Genomic DNA, 18,569 nt, shown 5'->3' on the forward strand with positions numbered 1-18,569 from the left:
CAGCGCACGGAAACGGCGTTTACCTTCCCCTCTGTATGCTTTCGAACTGCTAGGTTGGCAGGAGCAGGGACAGAGCAACGGAAGTTCATCCTGTCACAGGGATTCAAACCGCCAACCTTCTGATCGGTAAGTCCAAGAGGCTCAGTGGTTTAGACCACAGCGTCACGTGCGTCCCTACAAGGCTAGGTTAGGGCCAGTTTAATTGCCTAACTTAAATTTAGGCCCAGGTTGCCCTGAATTCTGTCCATGATGAAGCAACTGTGTGTGACTTTTGCTGTGTGTTCAAATCACAACTGTGCTCTTCCTTGCAATCTTTCAAGAATGAATTTGTTGGTGCATTGAGCCACAGTCTGAACCTCTCGTCAAAACCCACTAACACTACGTTGACATGAACAAAAGCAGTCCACAACAGAATGCAACAAATGCAACAGAATACACCCTCCACTGTGAACACACATGGGCCTACAATGTTTCCCTTCTTGTTTCAGTCACCTAGATTTGTTAGCCAAGCTTTAGTCCCATTGGAAAGCTGGTAACACATTAGGCTTGCATGCATATTAGCAAGTGTTTATGCAGTATTTCCTCTCTGAATGCCAGCAAATGTTTCTCCCAGTTCTTACAGCTTTGCATACTGAAGAAGTGTGCATGCACACGAAAGCTCATACCAAAATAAAAACTTAGTTGGTCTTTAAGGTGCTACTGAAGGAATTTTTTTATTTAGCTTTGCATACTGTAATATAGGTAAGTGCTGTATTCTTTCCAGAAAGAGGTCGACAATTTCACTCAGTTGCACAGTTCTTTGCTCTTCAACTCTCCTGCTGGAAACTTATTTAAAATAGCAAGGGCAGCAAAACTGTGTTGCATGAGCTAAACTTAGCTGAGCTCTCGGGCAGCTCAAAAAATTGAATAAAAGTTAATAACTAAGCACCTAGTGAGTATGCGCTCTAAGAATACAGTGAAGTCTTTTTCTTTCATCCTTCCAGCTGCAAGTTGCATGGCAGAATAAGTAAGCGGAGTGTGTGTGTGTGTGTGTGTGTGTGTGTGTGTGTACACACACACACACACCAAAATTGTGCAAACATCTAAGAAGCTTAATTTCTAATTCTTTTTGGTGAATGTGGTAGCTGACATGAGTCGATAACAAACTGAGCATTGAAGCCAGATTGCTTAGTTTTTCATTTCAAAGAATTTATTTATTCTACTCTCTTGCTGGTGCAGTTTGACAGCAAACATTTTTCACTGTAGTCAATTGCAAACATTTTTAATACAAAAATGCCGCTTCCTGCTTGGAAAAGATCTTTCCTGCAATTAACATTGCTAAGACTAGGTATTATTATTTGCGGGGAGGGTATAACCAACCCTTTATTAGGATATAAGAAGGAAAAAATGTGGTCTTCATAGGTGGAAGAACGCCTAATGAAAGAGTAAGATATTTCAAGCTGAGATTCACTCTTAGAATATTGCGCCAGTTCTTCAATATGGTGCTTCCAGGTAGCCTGATGTACATACTAAAGACTTGAGCACCCTGGGTATATTCCATTTCCTAGTACTTCTGTAAAGCCTTTACTGCAGATGATATTGCTCAGTTAACAAACAGAGCTAGGACAAAAAGAGACCAGGCTTTAAAGAGCTAAAATTGTACTTTGTGTTGTTCCCGGAAACCCAACTATGAACCAATGAACCTTCTTGAGCATTATTAAGGCCTGGCGGGCCTAATTAGACTAAAGAGCCAGAGATTCCCCACCCCTGGAGTGGACAGTACCAATGGTCTTCTTTTGTTCCTGTGTTTGCCTGTCTCAACAATTTATAACAATTTCCATTATATCTTGCTGAGTGCCATTACATCCATAAACCTCACATTTCTCTAAATAGACACAGAACAACCCCACTTTGCCACACCTTGTGCTTCTCTAATGTACAGAGGTTTCCCCTCAGTAGCGCTAGTGAAGCAAATGTTGATGGCTAGGGGGTCAGAGAGTGAGGCCAGATCTTAGCAGTAAACAATGGGCAAAGCTGTCCACTGCAGCGGCACTATGTTCACATTAGCTGCTTAGAAAAGCAGCGAAGGCATATTCCCCTGCCCACTGTGTTTCAAGCCACATTTCTGTGGGGTTGTTCACATCAGAGGCGGAGCAGAGATATCTGCATGACCCTTTTTGTTGCCACGGCACCCCTACCCCTGGAACACCTTTTCATTAAGGCATTACCTTGCGCATGTGCGCTTCTCTGCCCATGTGCGCCAGCAGTCTCAAATGTGCACACTATTCTGAAGTACGAAGTGAACACTGTTTTCTAATCAGATTCAAGCTGGCTTGTAAAAAATCTCATCGAACTTACTTTTGTCAAATAGCTACAAGAGAGAGATGGATTGTGGCTAATGTTGTGTGAATATGGCTTCAAAAACTGGCCATGGGAGTACAGTCGTACCTTGGAAGCCGAACACCTTGGCTCCTGAACAAATCAGCTCCCAAACGATCGAAACTCGGAAATGAGTGTTCCGGTTTTTGAACAATTTTCGGAAGCCAAATGTCCGGCGCGGCTTCCAGTTGGCTGCAGGAAGCCGTGCTTTGGTTTTCGAATAGTTCCGGGAATTGAATGGACTCCTGGAACACATTCTGCTTGAGAATCAAGGTATGACTGTATGCTGGATATGGAGTTAAGTGGTAATGTGAACATACCTTAAGGCTCTTGCGCTTGTTCCATAGCTGTCAAGTCTCCCGTTTTCCACGGGAAACCCCCAGATTTAAATTCGTTTCCTGCTGATCTCCCAAAATGAAAAATATCCCGTAAATCCCCTGGGTTTGCAGCTCCTGCCAGTGCCGGTGGCTATGTCCCGGCTCCCGGCTGGCTGCTCGCTCACTTGGCTTTGGAAATCGCCTCTGCACATGCCCGAGCATGCGCAGAAGCGATTTCTGGTGCCCAGACTTGCGGACATGGGCAGCCCAGCACTGGAAGTCGCTTCTGCGCATGTCTGGACATGCACAGGACCAATTTCCGGTGCCGCTCTGCCCAAGTCTGGGCACCAGAAATCGGACAGAGTCGGCACCAGAAGTGACTTCTGGTGCCGTGCCACCGCTGATCCCTTATTTTCCATTATTTTCCTATCCGGAAGTTGACACCTATGGCTTGGTCTACTGCACAACATTGGACTCTGCAGGGAATGTATGGCAGCACAGATTGCTTAAGGGTTTTAGCTCAACTCTGTTGTGGAATGTAAACACAAAGAGGGCTCCATGTACTTTGAGTTTGCTACTCCTTTCGGAGAGTTGCTAATAGGATCCAGAAGGATTATAAATCAAATCCAGATAAAATGAGTTTCTATTATTTTTATTTTTGCGCAAAATGTAACCCATATTCTAAGATGACAATTTTTCATATGGAGAAAAATCCCTATTAAACTGGTTTATCCACCAGTGAATGTCAGATAAGGAGCTCTGGACATCATAAAGCTGTCAGAGTTGTTTATAGATTTTACCCCTGATGGAGAACAGATGCTTAGTGATCCTCCCCCAAGCTGTTTGCCTCTTTCCCTTGTAACTGCTGGCGATTTAGCTGTCTTGTGATGAGGATGCTTTCTAGGGTTCTGGTTTGGTATTACATGAATAGCATATAGTTCATTATTACAATCTTTGTGTGTGAGAGAGAGACTTCTCTCCCAATTATTGAAGCTTCTCATCCGCCAGGGAAATTCCAGCAAAAACTTCACCATGGCCGGTAAGGCTAAAATAAAGCTGGTGTGGGATGGGACATATCTCAGCAAAAGGAGTGGTAGGGAGGGAAAGACCTCTGCCAAGACCATGAAGGGCCACTGCCCAGCAGAGTAGCCTATGGCATGAGAACATAGCTGCCAAGTTATCCCTTTTTTAAAGGGATTTTCCCTTATGCTGAATAGGCTTCCTCGCGAGAAAAGGGAAAACTTGGCAGCTATGCATGAGAATCTGCACTAGGTCAAAGGCAGCATAGTTGTTTGGTCTACCATCGTGTAGCATAGGTGTTGTAGCTGCCTGTTCCCGTGACTGTAATTTGTTTTAACTGTTTTTAATTCTGAATTTTACATTCTTAAAACCTGCCTTGGGACTTGCTGGTGAAGGCTGGGTAAAAAATTGGATGATGATGATTATATTTATAGTAAGGTTGATCAATGAGGTACTGCACAAATGTTGTTGGACTCCTGGCTCCTTTTGAGCCCAGCCAGCATAGCCAATGATCAGGGCTGATGGGAACTGAACACCTCGTTTGCTATCTTGTATACAAAAAAATATATGCATTGATCGATAATAATTTAAAACCCGACATTAAAGGATAACAGGCAGGTACTTTCTGTAATCCTTTGGTCGTCCAGATGTTGCTGAATGAAAACTCCCATCCACCCTCGCAACCATGAACAATGGACCCAGGGATGATGGGAATTGTAGTTCAGCAAATATTCCTCACACCTGCGGTAGCAGGGGAGCTAAAAATGCTCTAACTGGAGAGTGCCACATTGGCTATTCCTAGTCTATATCAGTCTTTCTACAGCTTTGGGTCTTCAGGTGTTGGCAGGATTAATGAAAGCTGCATTTTGAATGTGTTGCAACCGTGAGCATACACCAGACCCCTAAATTCAAGGGGTTCTGTGGTGCCAGAATCTGCAGACATGTTTGCCTATTTGAAAGCACTTGAACAACACAGGCCACCTGTTTGCTGCCTTCCCATCTTTTTGGAATAACCGCTTAAGTAAGAAAAATGACTACGTGATTACCCATTTTCCCCAGGCATCCTTGAAGCTTAGGCAATTGTTAAGGAATTCCTTTGTTTCTCTGGAAAGATAACAGTTGTGTCTGTGGCTTTTCACAGTTGGCAGAGCTAGGGACTGTGCTCTCATTGCTCTCCCTGTTATCTACTGTCTGGGTATCCCACAATTCAGACTGAGCTATGCACATGGACATAAAGCCCCTAAGGCAGTGCTTCTCACATGTAACTCACCTATGGAATGGGACTGCAAAAGTCACTGTGTTTTTAATGTGGGACTGTATGATAGGAGCAGACTTCCAAGACAGGACCTCTCCGAGGTGTTTCTTTTAAACCTGCTCTCTTCTTGGATTTGATTCTGCTGCTTCTGGAAAAGGGTTGCTTTTTGCCCCATTGCCAAGGCCAAGACAACCAGAACCTGAGTAGGCGTTGGTCATGGAGCAAGGGAGTCCACCCCTTTTTTCATGCAGGGTGACGTGCATGAGGATTCGAAAGGGTGAGGCTTGTATGCTGATCTCTATCCACACAGGTTCAGGGAAAGTGATATACAAATATGGCTGAATAACATGGTTTGCAATCTCAGAAGGGGCAGGCTGTAGAGCTTCTGCCCAGGAACCAAGACGACACATATTTTCTCTTACCTCATGCCTGAACATAACCTCTTGAAGTTCTATATGCTGGGAAAACAATAGATCAGTCAAATAAATAGGCAGACTGTGTAGGGTGAATTAGAAAAACAATATTAAATCATTTATTATACAGTGGTACCTCTACTTACAAATGTTTCTACTTACGAATGGAGCTCCGTCCGCCATCTTGGATGTGGTTTAGATAGGATTTTTTCTACTTACGAATTTTTAGATAGGGTTGCTTCGACTTATGAATTTTTTCTCCCAATGCATTCCTATGGGATTTGACTTACAATTTTTTCGACTTACAAATGTGCATTCGGAACGCATTAAATTCGTAAGTAGAGGTACCACTGTATAAGATGACCCCAAATTTGTGACTTTTTTAAAAGCAAAAAACATCTTATGCTCGGAAAAATATGGTGTGGGTGTGGGTGGGTGTCTAACCCCCTGCACATAGAAGACTAGAATGTCAGCTTCTCCCTGACCTGCTAGTTTCACCTGTGAAAGGCTGGAGGATTTGAATGACGGTTCAGCCTACTATTTGTAGCTGGATTTTAAAAAACCCATCACCAATGTGTTACAGAGAAATAAATGCCAGGGGCCAAAGCATGTGCCATGTCAGAGGCTCGTTCAGCGCACAGGAAAGGTTTCATGTAAAATATCTTAGATGGCTAACCAGGCTACATAAAGCACGGCAAATGCTTTCCTTTCTGGTGTGGAGAGGCAGATATTCTTATGTGATTTCCTAATGCTGTGTGGAAGTATGTTCTGCAAGGGAGAATTTGTTGACAAACCAAAATGAGTGTTTTATAAATAAATCTGAGCTTCTTTAACATCTACTTTTGGCTGCCTGGCAGCATGCCAAGGACCATATGCTTGAACTTGCCCCAGGAAATGAGATAAAAACCAAGGTTGAAAACCAGCACTTCTTTTTTCTTTTTCTTTTTACACGAGGCCAAAACACACAAAGTCACAGTGAGCTTGGCCTTACAGTTCAAATCTGTTAGAGAGGCTTGGGAGTGGGACAGTTATGCAGAATCAAGACTAGGAAAGGGTCAGGGTGCAGACAGGGGTTAGGGAAACAGAGAATGAATTGGAGAAGGCCCTAAACTTGTAATTTTGATTTATTTATTCCCACTATGATTTAGTTGCTTTTCAGGGCCAAACCCTTGCAAAGTAATACACTGTACAGAGAGAAATAAAAACAGAACTGCAGGCAGAGTATGAAGCACATATTTAAGGCCTTCTTGAATGCCAGATGAATCAGCCAAATGGTTGTTAACAGGACAAATCTCCACAAATGTGGGGCCACCACTGAGAAGGCCCTGTCGCACATGCTCACCAATCCTAAACGTTTCCATCAGCTATATTATGAGGGAGAAACCTCGTGAATGGTCTAAGAATCACTGATTTGCCACATTCACTCTTGCAATTTGGTTTATGCCTACATCATATGTTATGGAGATGATGGTGGGGTAGTTGCAGAAAAACCTCCCCTGTGGCTCACTTGGCTCTGGTGCCCTGGCATCATGCAGGATGCACCTGTTTTTCTCATGTCCACCTTGGTGGGCCAGTTGTGGGTGGGAAAGAATGATATGATCCATGTCAGCCCATATCGCTGGGACTTCATATGTTACCGAGGCAACACAGAACTGTACAGCAGGCAAGCAGTTTTGGTGGTTATCACTTTTTGACTTGGAGTTTAAGTTACTGAGAAGTTGCCTCCCCTTTCTCCTGACATTCTTCCGATCCTGGCCTCTCTCCAAGTAAGTTGTTCACGCTGCTGACATCGAAGTAGTTTAAAATAGAAAAGTTATGGTAATAGTAGGAAGTCTTAGGGGTCCCCTACCCAGGAATTATGAGCAAATCAGCCCCTGGCATGTCAAGTTAAAAGAATCTTATCTAGCATGGCTGAGAGGGTAGATGGCACTGAAGCCATATCGGGCATGCATCATCTCTAACCATTGGTCATGGTGTCCACAACCGATGGGGATTTAAAATCCAACACCTGGAGGGCCACATATTCTCCTTACCTGAGTTCAGCACAAGGCATCTTAATGTGCTCATATGAGCAGGTCTAAAGAGTATTGGCCCGCACCTGAATATAAGCCACACTTTTAAAATGGGAGGGGGGGGAATACCCAAATATAAGCCACTCCCTTCCTCGCTGCTCCTGGCTGCATACTGGGCAGGGAGGGGGGAGCCACACTGTGTTGCCAGCGGCTTTTCCCCTTCCTCGCTCTCCCTTCCTAGCCTTGGGAAACACGACGGAGGAGCGCCGCTTTGCCGCACTCCTGGCGCTGTTTGCCCCACGCTCCTGGCTGCATACCGTAAGGTCGCGAATATAAGCCACACTTTAACTTTTCACAGTTGGATTGGGGGGGGGATGAGGCTTATATTCAGGCCAGTACGGTATTACCGAGAGCTGGGCTTTAGTTCATATTTAATAGTTCGTGCTGTTATAACCCTGGTTCCAGCAACTGATTCAAATACAGTCTAGAGAACTTAATCCAAACGAACTTTTGAGCTTAGTGGTGTCTCTGATAATTATCAAGAATTAAGTCCCATAGTCCAGATGGAAATAGCCATTCTAGTTTATGCATCAATAAATAAGGAAGTTAAGAACAACTTTCTATTTTGTTTCACTGATTTCTTGGCTGGAGAACAATGGATGCATTTGAGAGCAATTAAGCAGTTATTTTGTAATAACTTTGGTGTAGCAGCTTATCTAATACCCTGCCATATGCTGGGCATCTTAAATCTGTCAAGGAAGACCACTAAGTCATCTGGAATTCCTCCCATTACCCCATCAGCTTTTATTCCTGGATGTGTATCCATTCATACACACATTTGCCTGACAGTAGGTACCTCTAATTTCAGTGAGACTGTCTTGTCAATAGGCATGCTTTGGGGTTCTGCTATAAGTGTATTTTTTAAAAATAGAGTTTGCAATACAAGGCTATGAATGTCTACTCAGAAGTAAGTCCCACTGAGTTCTGTGGGATTTGCTCCCAGGTAAGTGTGCTTTACAAATCTGCTAAGAAGTAAGCCCAGCTGAGCTCCATGAGACTTACTCCTAGGTAAGTGTGTACAGGACTGTACCCTTAATCTTCACGTTTGCCAGTTTTCAAGTAAGCCAGTTTTGCTCATTTTAAAATTCTGTTCCAAGCAACGCCGCATTTTCTCACATGGCAAAAGCTTTTGTATGAAAGAAACTATTAGCATCTCAAAAGTTATCTCACTTTCATTCCTGAAACAGCTTTGCAGCTTTCTTACTGCCAAGATACTTGTAATGGCTTAATTCACTGCAATTCTTTTAAACCTGAGCACATAGCAAATGAACATCTTTGCAATTTCCTTACTGCCAAGATCCTAGCAGGGACTTAATTTTCTGTATATTCAGAGTCTCCGTGATCAAGTGACAGCAAGTGAACTTTCTGGCATAATCAACAATCTGAAGAATGTACAGCATAAAGATTAACTGAAATCCATCTTTCTCTTGTGCCAGGAACTCATGCTGCAGCTGTCTAAACTGAAGCCAGAGAAAGTGGAAATTTCAGTCTTAGTTTTGGACGGATAGTGCTAATCCTTACAAAGGGATAACAAGGTAGCCAATATGGTGCCCTCCAGATGTTGATCTGGATCATAGCCAACCATCGGCCCTAATGGTTAAGGCTGAGTCCAAGAACATATCAAGGATACCACATTGGCTATCCCTGGCATATACCTCTTATCTAGACTATTATTGTCTGTCTGTAGTGCTTTCCTCTTCTGTCTGTGTGTTTGTAGTATATCTTGAGCTCTTCATGCCAAGGATACTTTTCTGTGGCGCTTTGTGCAGCTTTGATGCTGTGGTCCTACTCTGTTGACAAAGCTGCAAATATTGTCAGCTCTTACCCATTTCCGTCACATTCACTGTTGGGGAAAAGGAATCAGACGTAGAATTCATTTTACGTTTGTGGACCATCACACAGCACTCTTGCTTAAAACGGTGTGAAATTAATTTTAGACGTACAATAGAAGAGAAGCCACCATGAAAAATGAAGCAGAAGTGTTTCATATTCTCTGAAAACCCGGGTGGCACATCTGTTTATGAAGCATATATAAAAGTTAGGAATGTCATTACAGTGCAGCTTTTTGCATTGGGAGAGACCATTCAATAATATCCAGCAATTATAAGCATTATGGTTTCATTTTGTGTGGTGGTTGGTTCCTCTATGGCAGTGGTGAGGAACCTTTGGCCCTCCAGATGTTGCTGAACTACAACTGCTATCAGCCCCAGCAAGCATGGCCAATGGCCAGGGATGATGGGAGTTGTAGTTCAGTAACATCTGGAGGGCCAAAGGTTCCCCACCCCTCCTCTATGGCATAGACACTAGACACTGCAGGCAAAGCAAGCACCACTGTTGTAGCTGGGGTGATCAAGGAAGGAGAAGAAAGGCTAATACTTTCTAAAGGGTGGTTCATGGGATGCTTGCAAAGTATAGCACTATTCATTTGATTACTAAAACTGAGTTCAGAAACCACACCAGCATAGACCCTCCAAAACAACTTCCCTGTTTGATTAAACCAATTGAATGTTGTTGTTGTTGTTTAGTCGTTTAGTCGTTTAGTCGTGTCCGACTCTTCGTGACCCCATGGACCAGAGCACGCCAGGCACTCCTGTCTTGCACTGCCTCCAATTGAATATGTTCCCCCTTAAGCCAGAAAGATCCCCTTTCTCTCTGCTTGAAGGGGAAGCCCTGTCCTACTTCTTTGACTCAGAGGACTTATCCTGTTTTTCTCCAAACTGGAGCTCAAATGTCCACTAGAAAGCAATTGGCTATTTAAAAAAACACACACACACAAAACCTATTTTGACAGCTTTTTATTATTTAAAGTGGAGGTCTTCTCCTCCCACCCCTCCCAAACTCAGCACTATCTTGTAGTAGTTCTGAATATTTGATTCTGCTCCAGACCTTTTACCCTGTCCTCAGCTGCTTTACAAGATCTGCGGCATTGCATACCTATCTCAGAAGACAATTTGAAATAAATCTTTACAGTATGTCAGCTTCGCTTCTTCAAGATGTCTATATAAATCTAGCCATGGTAGAGTGTATTACGGTATAGGAATGCCACGCTGAGACATATTAAATCCATCAGTGGAAATGATAAGATTGTTTTCGAACGAAATAGGAACCAGTTTATGGAAACTTTATATAAAGTAGCCATTTAAGAGTTGCATGCTTCAGTGCTACCGGTAGTACAAATTTGCAGCAACACCTCTCCTACCATTAAATTCTATATTCTGCAAACATTAAAATAAGACCATTTATTACAGTATGACTGATTCATCTTCCCCTTGGCAAGAGATTAGCACCCATGAATAGATAGAAAGATTGGTATTTGGAGTAATTTGAACAGAGATGTGAGAAAGCTCTGGACAAGGACCTGTGATGCATCTATAGATTTCTTTTTTTCTACAGTAACCTAACAGGTGGAAAGTGCAAAGGGAATAATAGTGATGAGCTGAATGAGGGCTTACACAATGAAGATGAATCCCAACAAGACAGAGGTTCTCATATCCAGGAACTGGGTATATGGCATGCTCTAGATGGGGTTGTAGTCCCCTGAAGACAATGGCGTTGTTCCTAAATGCAGTGTTTTATCTGGAGGCTCAATTGGCCTCAGTGGCAAGGAGTACCTTTACCAGCTACAGATGTTCTAGGACAAGAATATTGTTACCACAACAACTCATGTACTGATGACATCCTGGCTAGATTATTGTAATTCTCTGTTTGTGGGGCTGCCCTTAAAGATGTTCTGGAAGCATTAAGTAAAACATCAAGATACACAAACAAAATATTGTACGCAGGCTGAGACCCTACCTGCCTGACAGACTGTCTCACCAGAGTAGTGCATGCTCTGGTTATCTCCCGCTTGGACTACTGCAATGCGCTCTACGTGGGGCTACCTTTGAAGGTGACCCGGAAACTGCAATTAATCCAGAATGTGGCAGCCAGACTGGTGACTGGAGCGGCCACTGGGACCACATAACACCGGTCCTGAGAGATCTACATTGGCTCCCAGTATGTTTCCGAGCACAATTCATTTTTTTTATTATTATTATTTTTTTATATATATAATTATTTATTAAATTTTCCAAAATGAACACATTTAAAACATTATACAAGACAAACAAACACATAAACAAACATTCAAAAATACAAACATCCCAAAAAACATGCTCCGCCGAGCTTGACTTCCCTCCCTCCCCTCAAAAGGTTTTCTAATCAGTTCTTATCTCGCAGTTCCTTTGTATCTAATGTTTCCGAGCACAATTCAAAGTGTTGGCGCTGACCTTTAAAGCCCTAAACAGCCTCGGTCCAGTATACCTGAAGGAGCATCTCCACCCCCATCATTCAGCCCGGACACTGAGATCCAGCACCGAGGGCCTTCTGGCGGTTCCCTCGCTACGAGAAGCAAAGCTCCAGGGAACCAGGCAGAGGGCCTTCTCGGTAGTGGCACCCGCCCTGTGGAACACCCTCCCATCAGAGGTCAGAGAGATAAACAACTACCTGACATTTAGAAAATACCTAAAGGCAGCCCTGTTTAGGGAAGTTTTTAGTCTGTGATATTTTAATGTATTTTGATGTGTGTTGGAAGCAGCCCAGAGTGGCAGGGGAGACCCGGCCAGATGGGCGGAGTATAAATAAATTATTATTATTATTATTATTATTATTATTATTATTATTATTATTATTATTATTATTATATTTTAAGATACAATACAATGTGCATTCCCCTTTCCTTCATATGCGGAAGTGTCAGAAAGGAAGCTTCTCCTATTACATTTATTAAACAGTTCTCATTCCTTTGGCTCTAATTGGAACTGGCTCTGATTGTTCTTGAGTAGCTGTTTATCAGCTATTATACACGCAACCTAGATTGTTGAGCTAGAGGCTATAATTAAATATTTGATTTGCTGGTTGTTAAAAGAAAAGCATGGATTGAGGTCCCATTTCAAGAGTGCATTTAACTTAATGTCTGCATCCTGCACACTCACACAGTGAGTTCTAAAGCTTATATACGGAATAATTTCTGATCCCTTATTATAAATTTGATAAGGTAGGTAACAGCTGTACATTTATTATGCTGCCCTTCATCATAAGGTCTCAGGGCAGTTCACAGAATAAAATAAAAGATAAAAAACACAATTAATGCAGGATTGTAGGTAACCCAATCAAAGGAAGAAGTAGGTGTCTATTGATTTTACCCTAGAGTTGTTTGTTTGTTTTTATAATAAGGGGTTAAACTAGACGTTATACATACGGACATGAGTTGCTTTAGAGATTAGTTAGCCTTTGTTTTGCTTAGCTTCCACCGTTTGAGGAATGCTTGGTGTCATTTTTACAATGCTCAGATGAGATCTTGCATCTCTTAATGATTCTTCACCATAACTGCAGTTTTTTTTTTTAAAAAAACCCCATGATTAAGAAAGAACATGTTTCATTATACAGCATGTGTTCTGCTTCTGTGAAGCTGCTTGGGATGGTGGCACGGCTGTTTGTCTTGGAGGAACTGTCAACCCTGGTGATCATTGAGTAGGCAAGCCAGAAAGTAAAGCAGGAGAGACATTCATGGAGAGACTGATATGTTGATGAGCAAGAATCTGAAGCAACTTCTTGACCTCCTCTCTACGGGCAAGTTGCTCAGACTCAGGAGTCAGGATAAAGTCTGAGGATATATAGGGCCAAATGAAATCCCTCTTGCCCCTCCTTTTATTTATTTGTTTATAAAAAAAATATGAACAGGCCATTGCCTGGCAACCCTTGAATCAGCAAATTGAATAACTTTGTTCTAGCCAGCTGCATTTGTGGTACCCAGTGGCGGTGGATTGCAGGACAATGGCTCCGTCTTCTGGTGGACTGCCAGGGCAGCACCAAAGGTAAAATTACCAGCTCTGGCTTGGGCCAATCCAGACTTCCTGTTATGCTGCGCTTTTCAGGAACAGATCTGCTCTTTAAAGCACAACGTCTGAGCAGTTTTTTATTTGGTCCCTGTGCTTTCCCTGGGAAAACTCATGTTGTACGGCTGAATCGGGGGGAAAAGGTGATCCGCCAAAAACCTGATTGCCATTTGCTCCGATTCAGCAATAAAACATGGGTTTTCCTGGGGAAAGTGCCAGGACAAAAAAAAAAAACAAACCCAGCTCTTACACATAGCTTTGAAGCCTGGACCTGTGTCGCAAAACATGGAGCAAAAGGAAGGCTGGATGAGCCTAAGTCTCCTGGTGCTGTCTATTCCTGCGATCCATGATTCCTTACATGTTCCTTGTTTTTATTACTTTGCTGTTTTTTTCAAGAAAGCATTTAATGTATTTAAAAAACATGTTTCCTCTTAATATTTTACTAGTTTAGGGATCAAAGCAAGCCTTTGCTAAGTGCCTTTTTCACGTTGCGGTCTGCGTTCTGTCTATGTAACTTCTGAACTGTGTTGGATACATATCTCAGAGGTGTGTGATTTTGTGGAATTAACCAAACCCATGTGTCCCCCAAGGCACATTTCTGACTGTTCCCAAGTAGTAACATTGCACATCTTCTGATTGCTCTTCTATAAGCTTCTTAAGCGCAACTATCAGGGAATGTAGTGTGATAATGGCCCCAAGGCTCTTCATCTTAGAAGCAGGAGCACAGGTTGTTTATCAGAGCAATAATGCTAACATCCCTGGCTAGTTGCACATGCCTGGCACATAGCATGGCTGAGTGCAGCTTCCAGTGTTGCAGAATCTGCAGTCACCTGGATGTGCAGATGTCAAAAAGGAAACAAGTGTAAGCATAACAAAACTTTCCCCATATTTTCTGCCCAAGTTTTCCTTTGGACTTTACAGCAGTGATATGACAAGTTGTTTTTTTTTAAAGGGATTGCATTTCCTGCTGGGCATGTTCAAGGTGGGTAAGATTTTTTTTAAAAAAAGAAACACACCCCAAAATCATTTTATAACATGTGACTTGTGTCAGGGGACTCCTTACAGGGACCCTCCCCCAGTCATCCTGACCAGCACTTCGCCCAGTGACAGCACTAGCAGCGGGTCAGGAGGGGGGAATGAGGAATGGAGCAGGGTGGAGAGGGGGCTCTCAGACATGTTAGAGCCTAGGCACCGACCCAGCTGGCCAGAAGGGGAAGGACAGTGCAAAGAGGTCCCAGAGCCGAAGGACGGGAGAAGGAACACAGCCCCTTCCGGTGCCCGAATTGAGGCACACGCCCACACGCAAGGCTAGGGGGAGGCGCTTTGGGGTGCCCAGGCTTTTATGCTGGTCCAAGACATGAAGGAAGCCATTGCCGGGTTCTGAATCGGACTAAGCAGTCATGTTTTCTGATATCTCTGCACTGTAAATAATATGCACAATAAAACTCTGAAAGACAGAGCGGACTGGAGCGTCTTTACTCGAGAGTAGCCGCAACAATCCCCTGACAACTTGGTCCAAATTTAAATCCACCAACCAAGAGCACTTCAGCACACATATTCACAAAAGCCCCGTGCATTTGACCTTTCGATTGGATTTGGAAGTGGATCAGCAACAAATACAAGGAGTTTTGTATCAGAGTTTTAAGTTCTGTCTTTCTTATTTCACTCAGTGTTATGCGAGCTGCATTTTGCACCAGCTGAATTTTCTGATGAATCTTAAAGGCATCTCATGTATTACTGTGGCCAAATCTGATCTATCCAAAAAGAGGTGCACTCTTGGCCATGGCTGTCTCCTGAGCAGCCAAGAGAACTTGTGCAGATCTGCTCAACTAACGATCTGCTATCCATGTGTAGAGACCCACTTGTGTGGGATTGCAAAGGCAGAGGCAAGGAAGAGACCTCAGCTCGATGAGCCACAAGTTGTGCATTCATCTCATATCTAAGGATGATGTAAGATCAGAAGCTGCTCAGAGTGGGCACACAGTGAACAACATGTGTCAGTTGTGCATTAGAGGCCCACATAGCCCAAGCAAATGACTTTTCAGTGTAATTTTTTTTAAAAAAAAACCATATCTGAAGGGTAAAGCAGTATTGATTTTCAAACGGTGGGCACCAATGTTTCATAATGATCACTAATAAATTACAGGTGTTTTCCCCAGATAAGCAAAATTTATTATCTTCATCTCTTGAGATGTGTATGCTAGAGTTAAGTCCTTGAAAAGCTTCAAAAATCTCATTACCAAGCCATCAAGTTAGCTAATATGAAATACTACATAGGGGAGTTTAGTGATGTGGATTCGCAAAGCTGTGCATGAACTTGCATGAGTCTCTCCATTGGCCCTTGTCATTTCCATTGGCCTCAGATAAAAATGGATTATATGTACCTTCTACCTTTGGTAAGTATGAGATGAGTGATGGGATGGGATGCAAAAATCAGAGGCATATCAGTTAGATTGGTGCCTGTCAAAAGAGCTAGTAAACAATATTTTTTGCTTGTGATAGTATCAGTCAGAGGAATCACACCAGTTCTGAGAATGTTGGCGATTTGTTCTGTACATACCAGCACTGCAGTTTTGCATCTATGAAATTATTAACTAATTTCTATGAGATTAAGCGGCTTTGTCCTTTTGGCTCCACATGAACTAGATCTCCATTTTTGCTTTCATTTGCCTCCAGTTTCAGCTTTTAGCAACAAACCACAAAGTTGCTTTTTAAAAACATTTAGAGAATGCAAAGAGAGGAATCTTTTTAAAAGCTGTTAATTACTAGAAAGTACTGTGCTGAAATGCGGGATGCGGGTGGCACTGTGGGTTAAACAGCAGAGCGTAGGGCTTGCTGATCAGAAGGTCGGTGGTTCAAATCCCCGTGACGGGGTGAGCTCCCGTTGCTTGGTCCCAGCTCCTGCCAACCTAGCTGTTCGAAAGCACATCAAAGTGCAAGTAGATAAATAGGTACCGCTCTGGTGGGAAGGTAAACAGTGTTTCCGTGTGCTGCTCTGGTTTGCCAGAATCGGCTTTGTCATGCTGGCCACGTGACCTGGAAGCTGTACACCAGCTCCCTTGGCCAATAGAGCGAGATGAGTGCCGCAACCCCAGAGTCAGTCACGACTGGACCTAATGGTCAGGGGTCCCTTTACCTTTACCTTTTTACTATGCTGAATAAATATATGAAAGTACCACACGTGTGTGGCTGTTTTCAGATAATCATATCTTGGCTTAGTAAACGGGAATATGAATTACACACACCCCAGCCTCTTTCCTTTCCTTGGCATGCAACAGTTAAACCTGAAAGTCTTAAATTAACCATACTTCCAAATTTCATCTAAACCAGGCATCCCCAAACTGCAGCCCTCCAGATGTTTTGGCCTACAACTCCCATGATCCCTAGCTAACAGGACTAGTGGTTGGGGAAGATGGGAATTGTAGTCCAAAATATCTGGAGGGCCGAAGTTTGGGGATGCCTGATCTAAACTACGAAACAATGGTTATCTGGAACAAACTAGGGGTCAGCTGTACCAGGGGTCTGTACCTCAGCAGATCTCCAACTGCCAGTCACCTGAAGAGCCAGTGGAGCTGGACATCCCTGCCCTAGCCGGGAGCTCCGCATGCAAGTGGTCTGGGTTCCTGGCCAACACTCAGAGCACCACCCCTCCCCAAGGCTACAGGAGGAGAGGAGATGGCATGTCAGAGGGGAGCTTCAGGGCCACCACAAAAAGCTTGGTCACTATTACATGAAACTACTTGGGGAAGCTGTTGCCAAAACATTTATTGGCCATTGCTGCATCAGAGGGCAGAATTATTTATGCATTTGCAGCAGGTGCTTGTCGGATGAAAAAATTGCATTTGTAAAATGAGATTTATCACAAGCTGAGTTGATGTTCTGCTTTCCTGTTTTAGTATTCACATAATAAAATGTGCTAGTTTTTTTCCTCTTTTTTTCCAGTCACCTTAATTTATGGGACAAGGAAATAAAGCTTTACCAGTTTCAGCAGGAAATGAATAAATATTGCATTTCTAAACAGTTTTTAAAAATTGAGCCGTTTTAAATCTGCGTTTGGCTTTTTTTTTCTTTCTTCCAGGAGGATATGGATCACAATTACTATACTTCAAGGACATATGGCCCATTTGATTCTACCAGCCGAGATCTGTGGGTGAACATTGACAAAATGGAGAAAGATAAAGTGAAAATTCATGGGATCCTCTCCAACACACACCGGCAAGCTGCAGTAAGGCATTTGATATGCATTGCTATTTAATCTTATGTTGTTGTTGACATCCTGCCTCCCTCTGTGATACACAGCAGGCCAATGAAAGATACGGGAAGACTCAAGCCTGCAATGGCTGGCTGTGTTCTCTCCCTCCACTGTCAGAGGCTGTCTGCTTCTGAATACAGTTACTGGAAACCACAGGAGGAGAATGTTGTTGTGCTCAGGCCCTGCCTGCAGGCCTCCCATTGGCATCTAGCTGGCAGCTGTGAAAAAGGGAAACTGGACAGGATGGGCAATTGGTCTGATCTAGCAATCTCTTCTAAGTTCCTTGCATTACATTAGAGGTAAAAAAATCCCTTCCAGCAGCACCTTAGAGACCGACTAAGTTTGTCATTGGTATGAGCTTTCGTGTGCATGCACACCTCTTCAGATATATAATAATAATAATAATAATTTATTATTTATACCCCGCCCATCTGGCTGGGTTTCCCCAGCCACTCTGGGCGGCTTACAACAGAAAAATGAAATAAAATAATTAAACATTAAAAGCCTCCCTAAACAGGGCTGCCTTCAGATGTCTTCTAAAAATCTGGTAGCTGTTTTTCTCTTTGACATCTGATGGTAGGGCGTTCCACAGGGCAGGCGCCACCACCGAGAAGGCCCTCTGCCTGGTTCCCTGCAACTTGGCTTCTTGCAACGAGGGAACCATCAGAAGGCCCTCGGTACTGGACCTCAGTGTCCGGGCAGAACGCATACATGCATGCACACGGAAGCTCATACCAATGACAAACTTAGTTGGTCTCTAAGGTGCTGCTAGAAGGAAGCTAAAAAAAATTCTCTACTGTTCTTTTTTGTTGCTGTTATTTTGTTGTGCTTTAAGTTTGGCTGCTTCTGACAAAGAGCTGAAATTAATTCACAATTCTTCTGTGGCTCATCCAAAACAGAGCACATCTCATTTTGTTTCGACTACGTCAGACCAACACGGCTACCTACCTGTAACTTACATTAGAGGTGACAGCATTGCTAGACCACTGCTTTACCAGAATGGATT

The 18,569-nt window shown here is 43.2% G+C and overlaps 1 protein-coding gene across 1 annotated transcript in view; it reads left to right on the plus strand.

Moving 5' to 3' along the window:
* PLXDC2 (plexin domain containing 2) overlaps positions 1-18,569 on the plus strand; it is a 234,891-nt gene that overhangs the window by 109,881 nt on the left and 106,441 nt on the right. Inside the window, exon 3 of the mRNA XM_035130307.2 lies at positions 17,390-17,536. Within this exon, the coding sequence (XP_034986198.2) occupies positions 17,390-17,536 (147 nt within the window). The remainder of the gene's footprint in view (positions 1-17,389; positions 17,537-18,569) is intronic.

The sequence above is a fragment of the Zootoca vivipara genome, chromosome 12 (assembly GCF_963506605.1).
Source record: "Zootoca vivipara chromosome 12, rZooViv1.1, whole genome shotgun sequence".
Taxonomy (NCBI): Eukaryota; Metazoa; Chordata; class Lepidosauria; order Squamata; family Lacertidae; genus Zootoca; species Zootoca vivipara.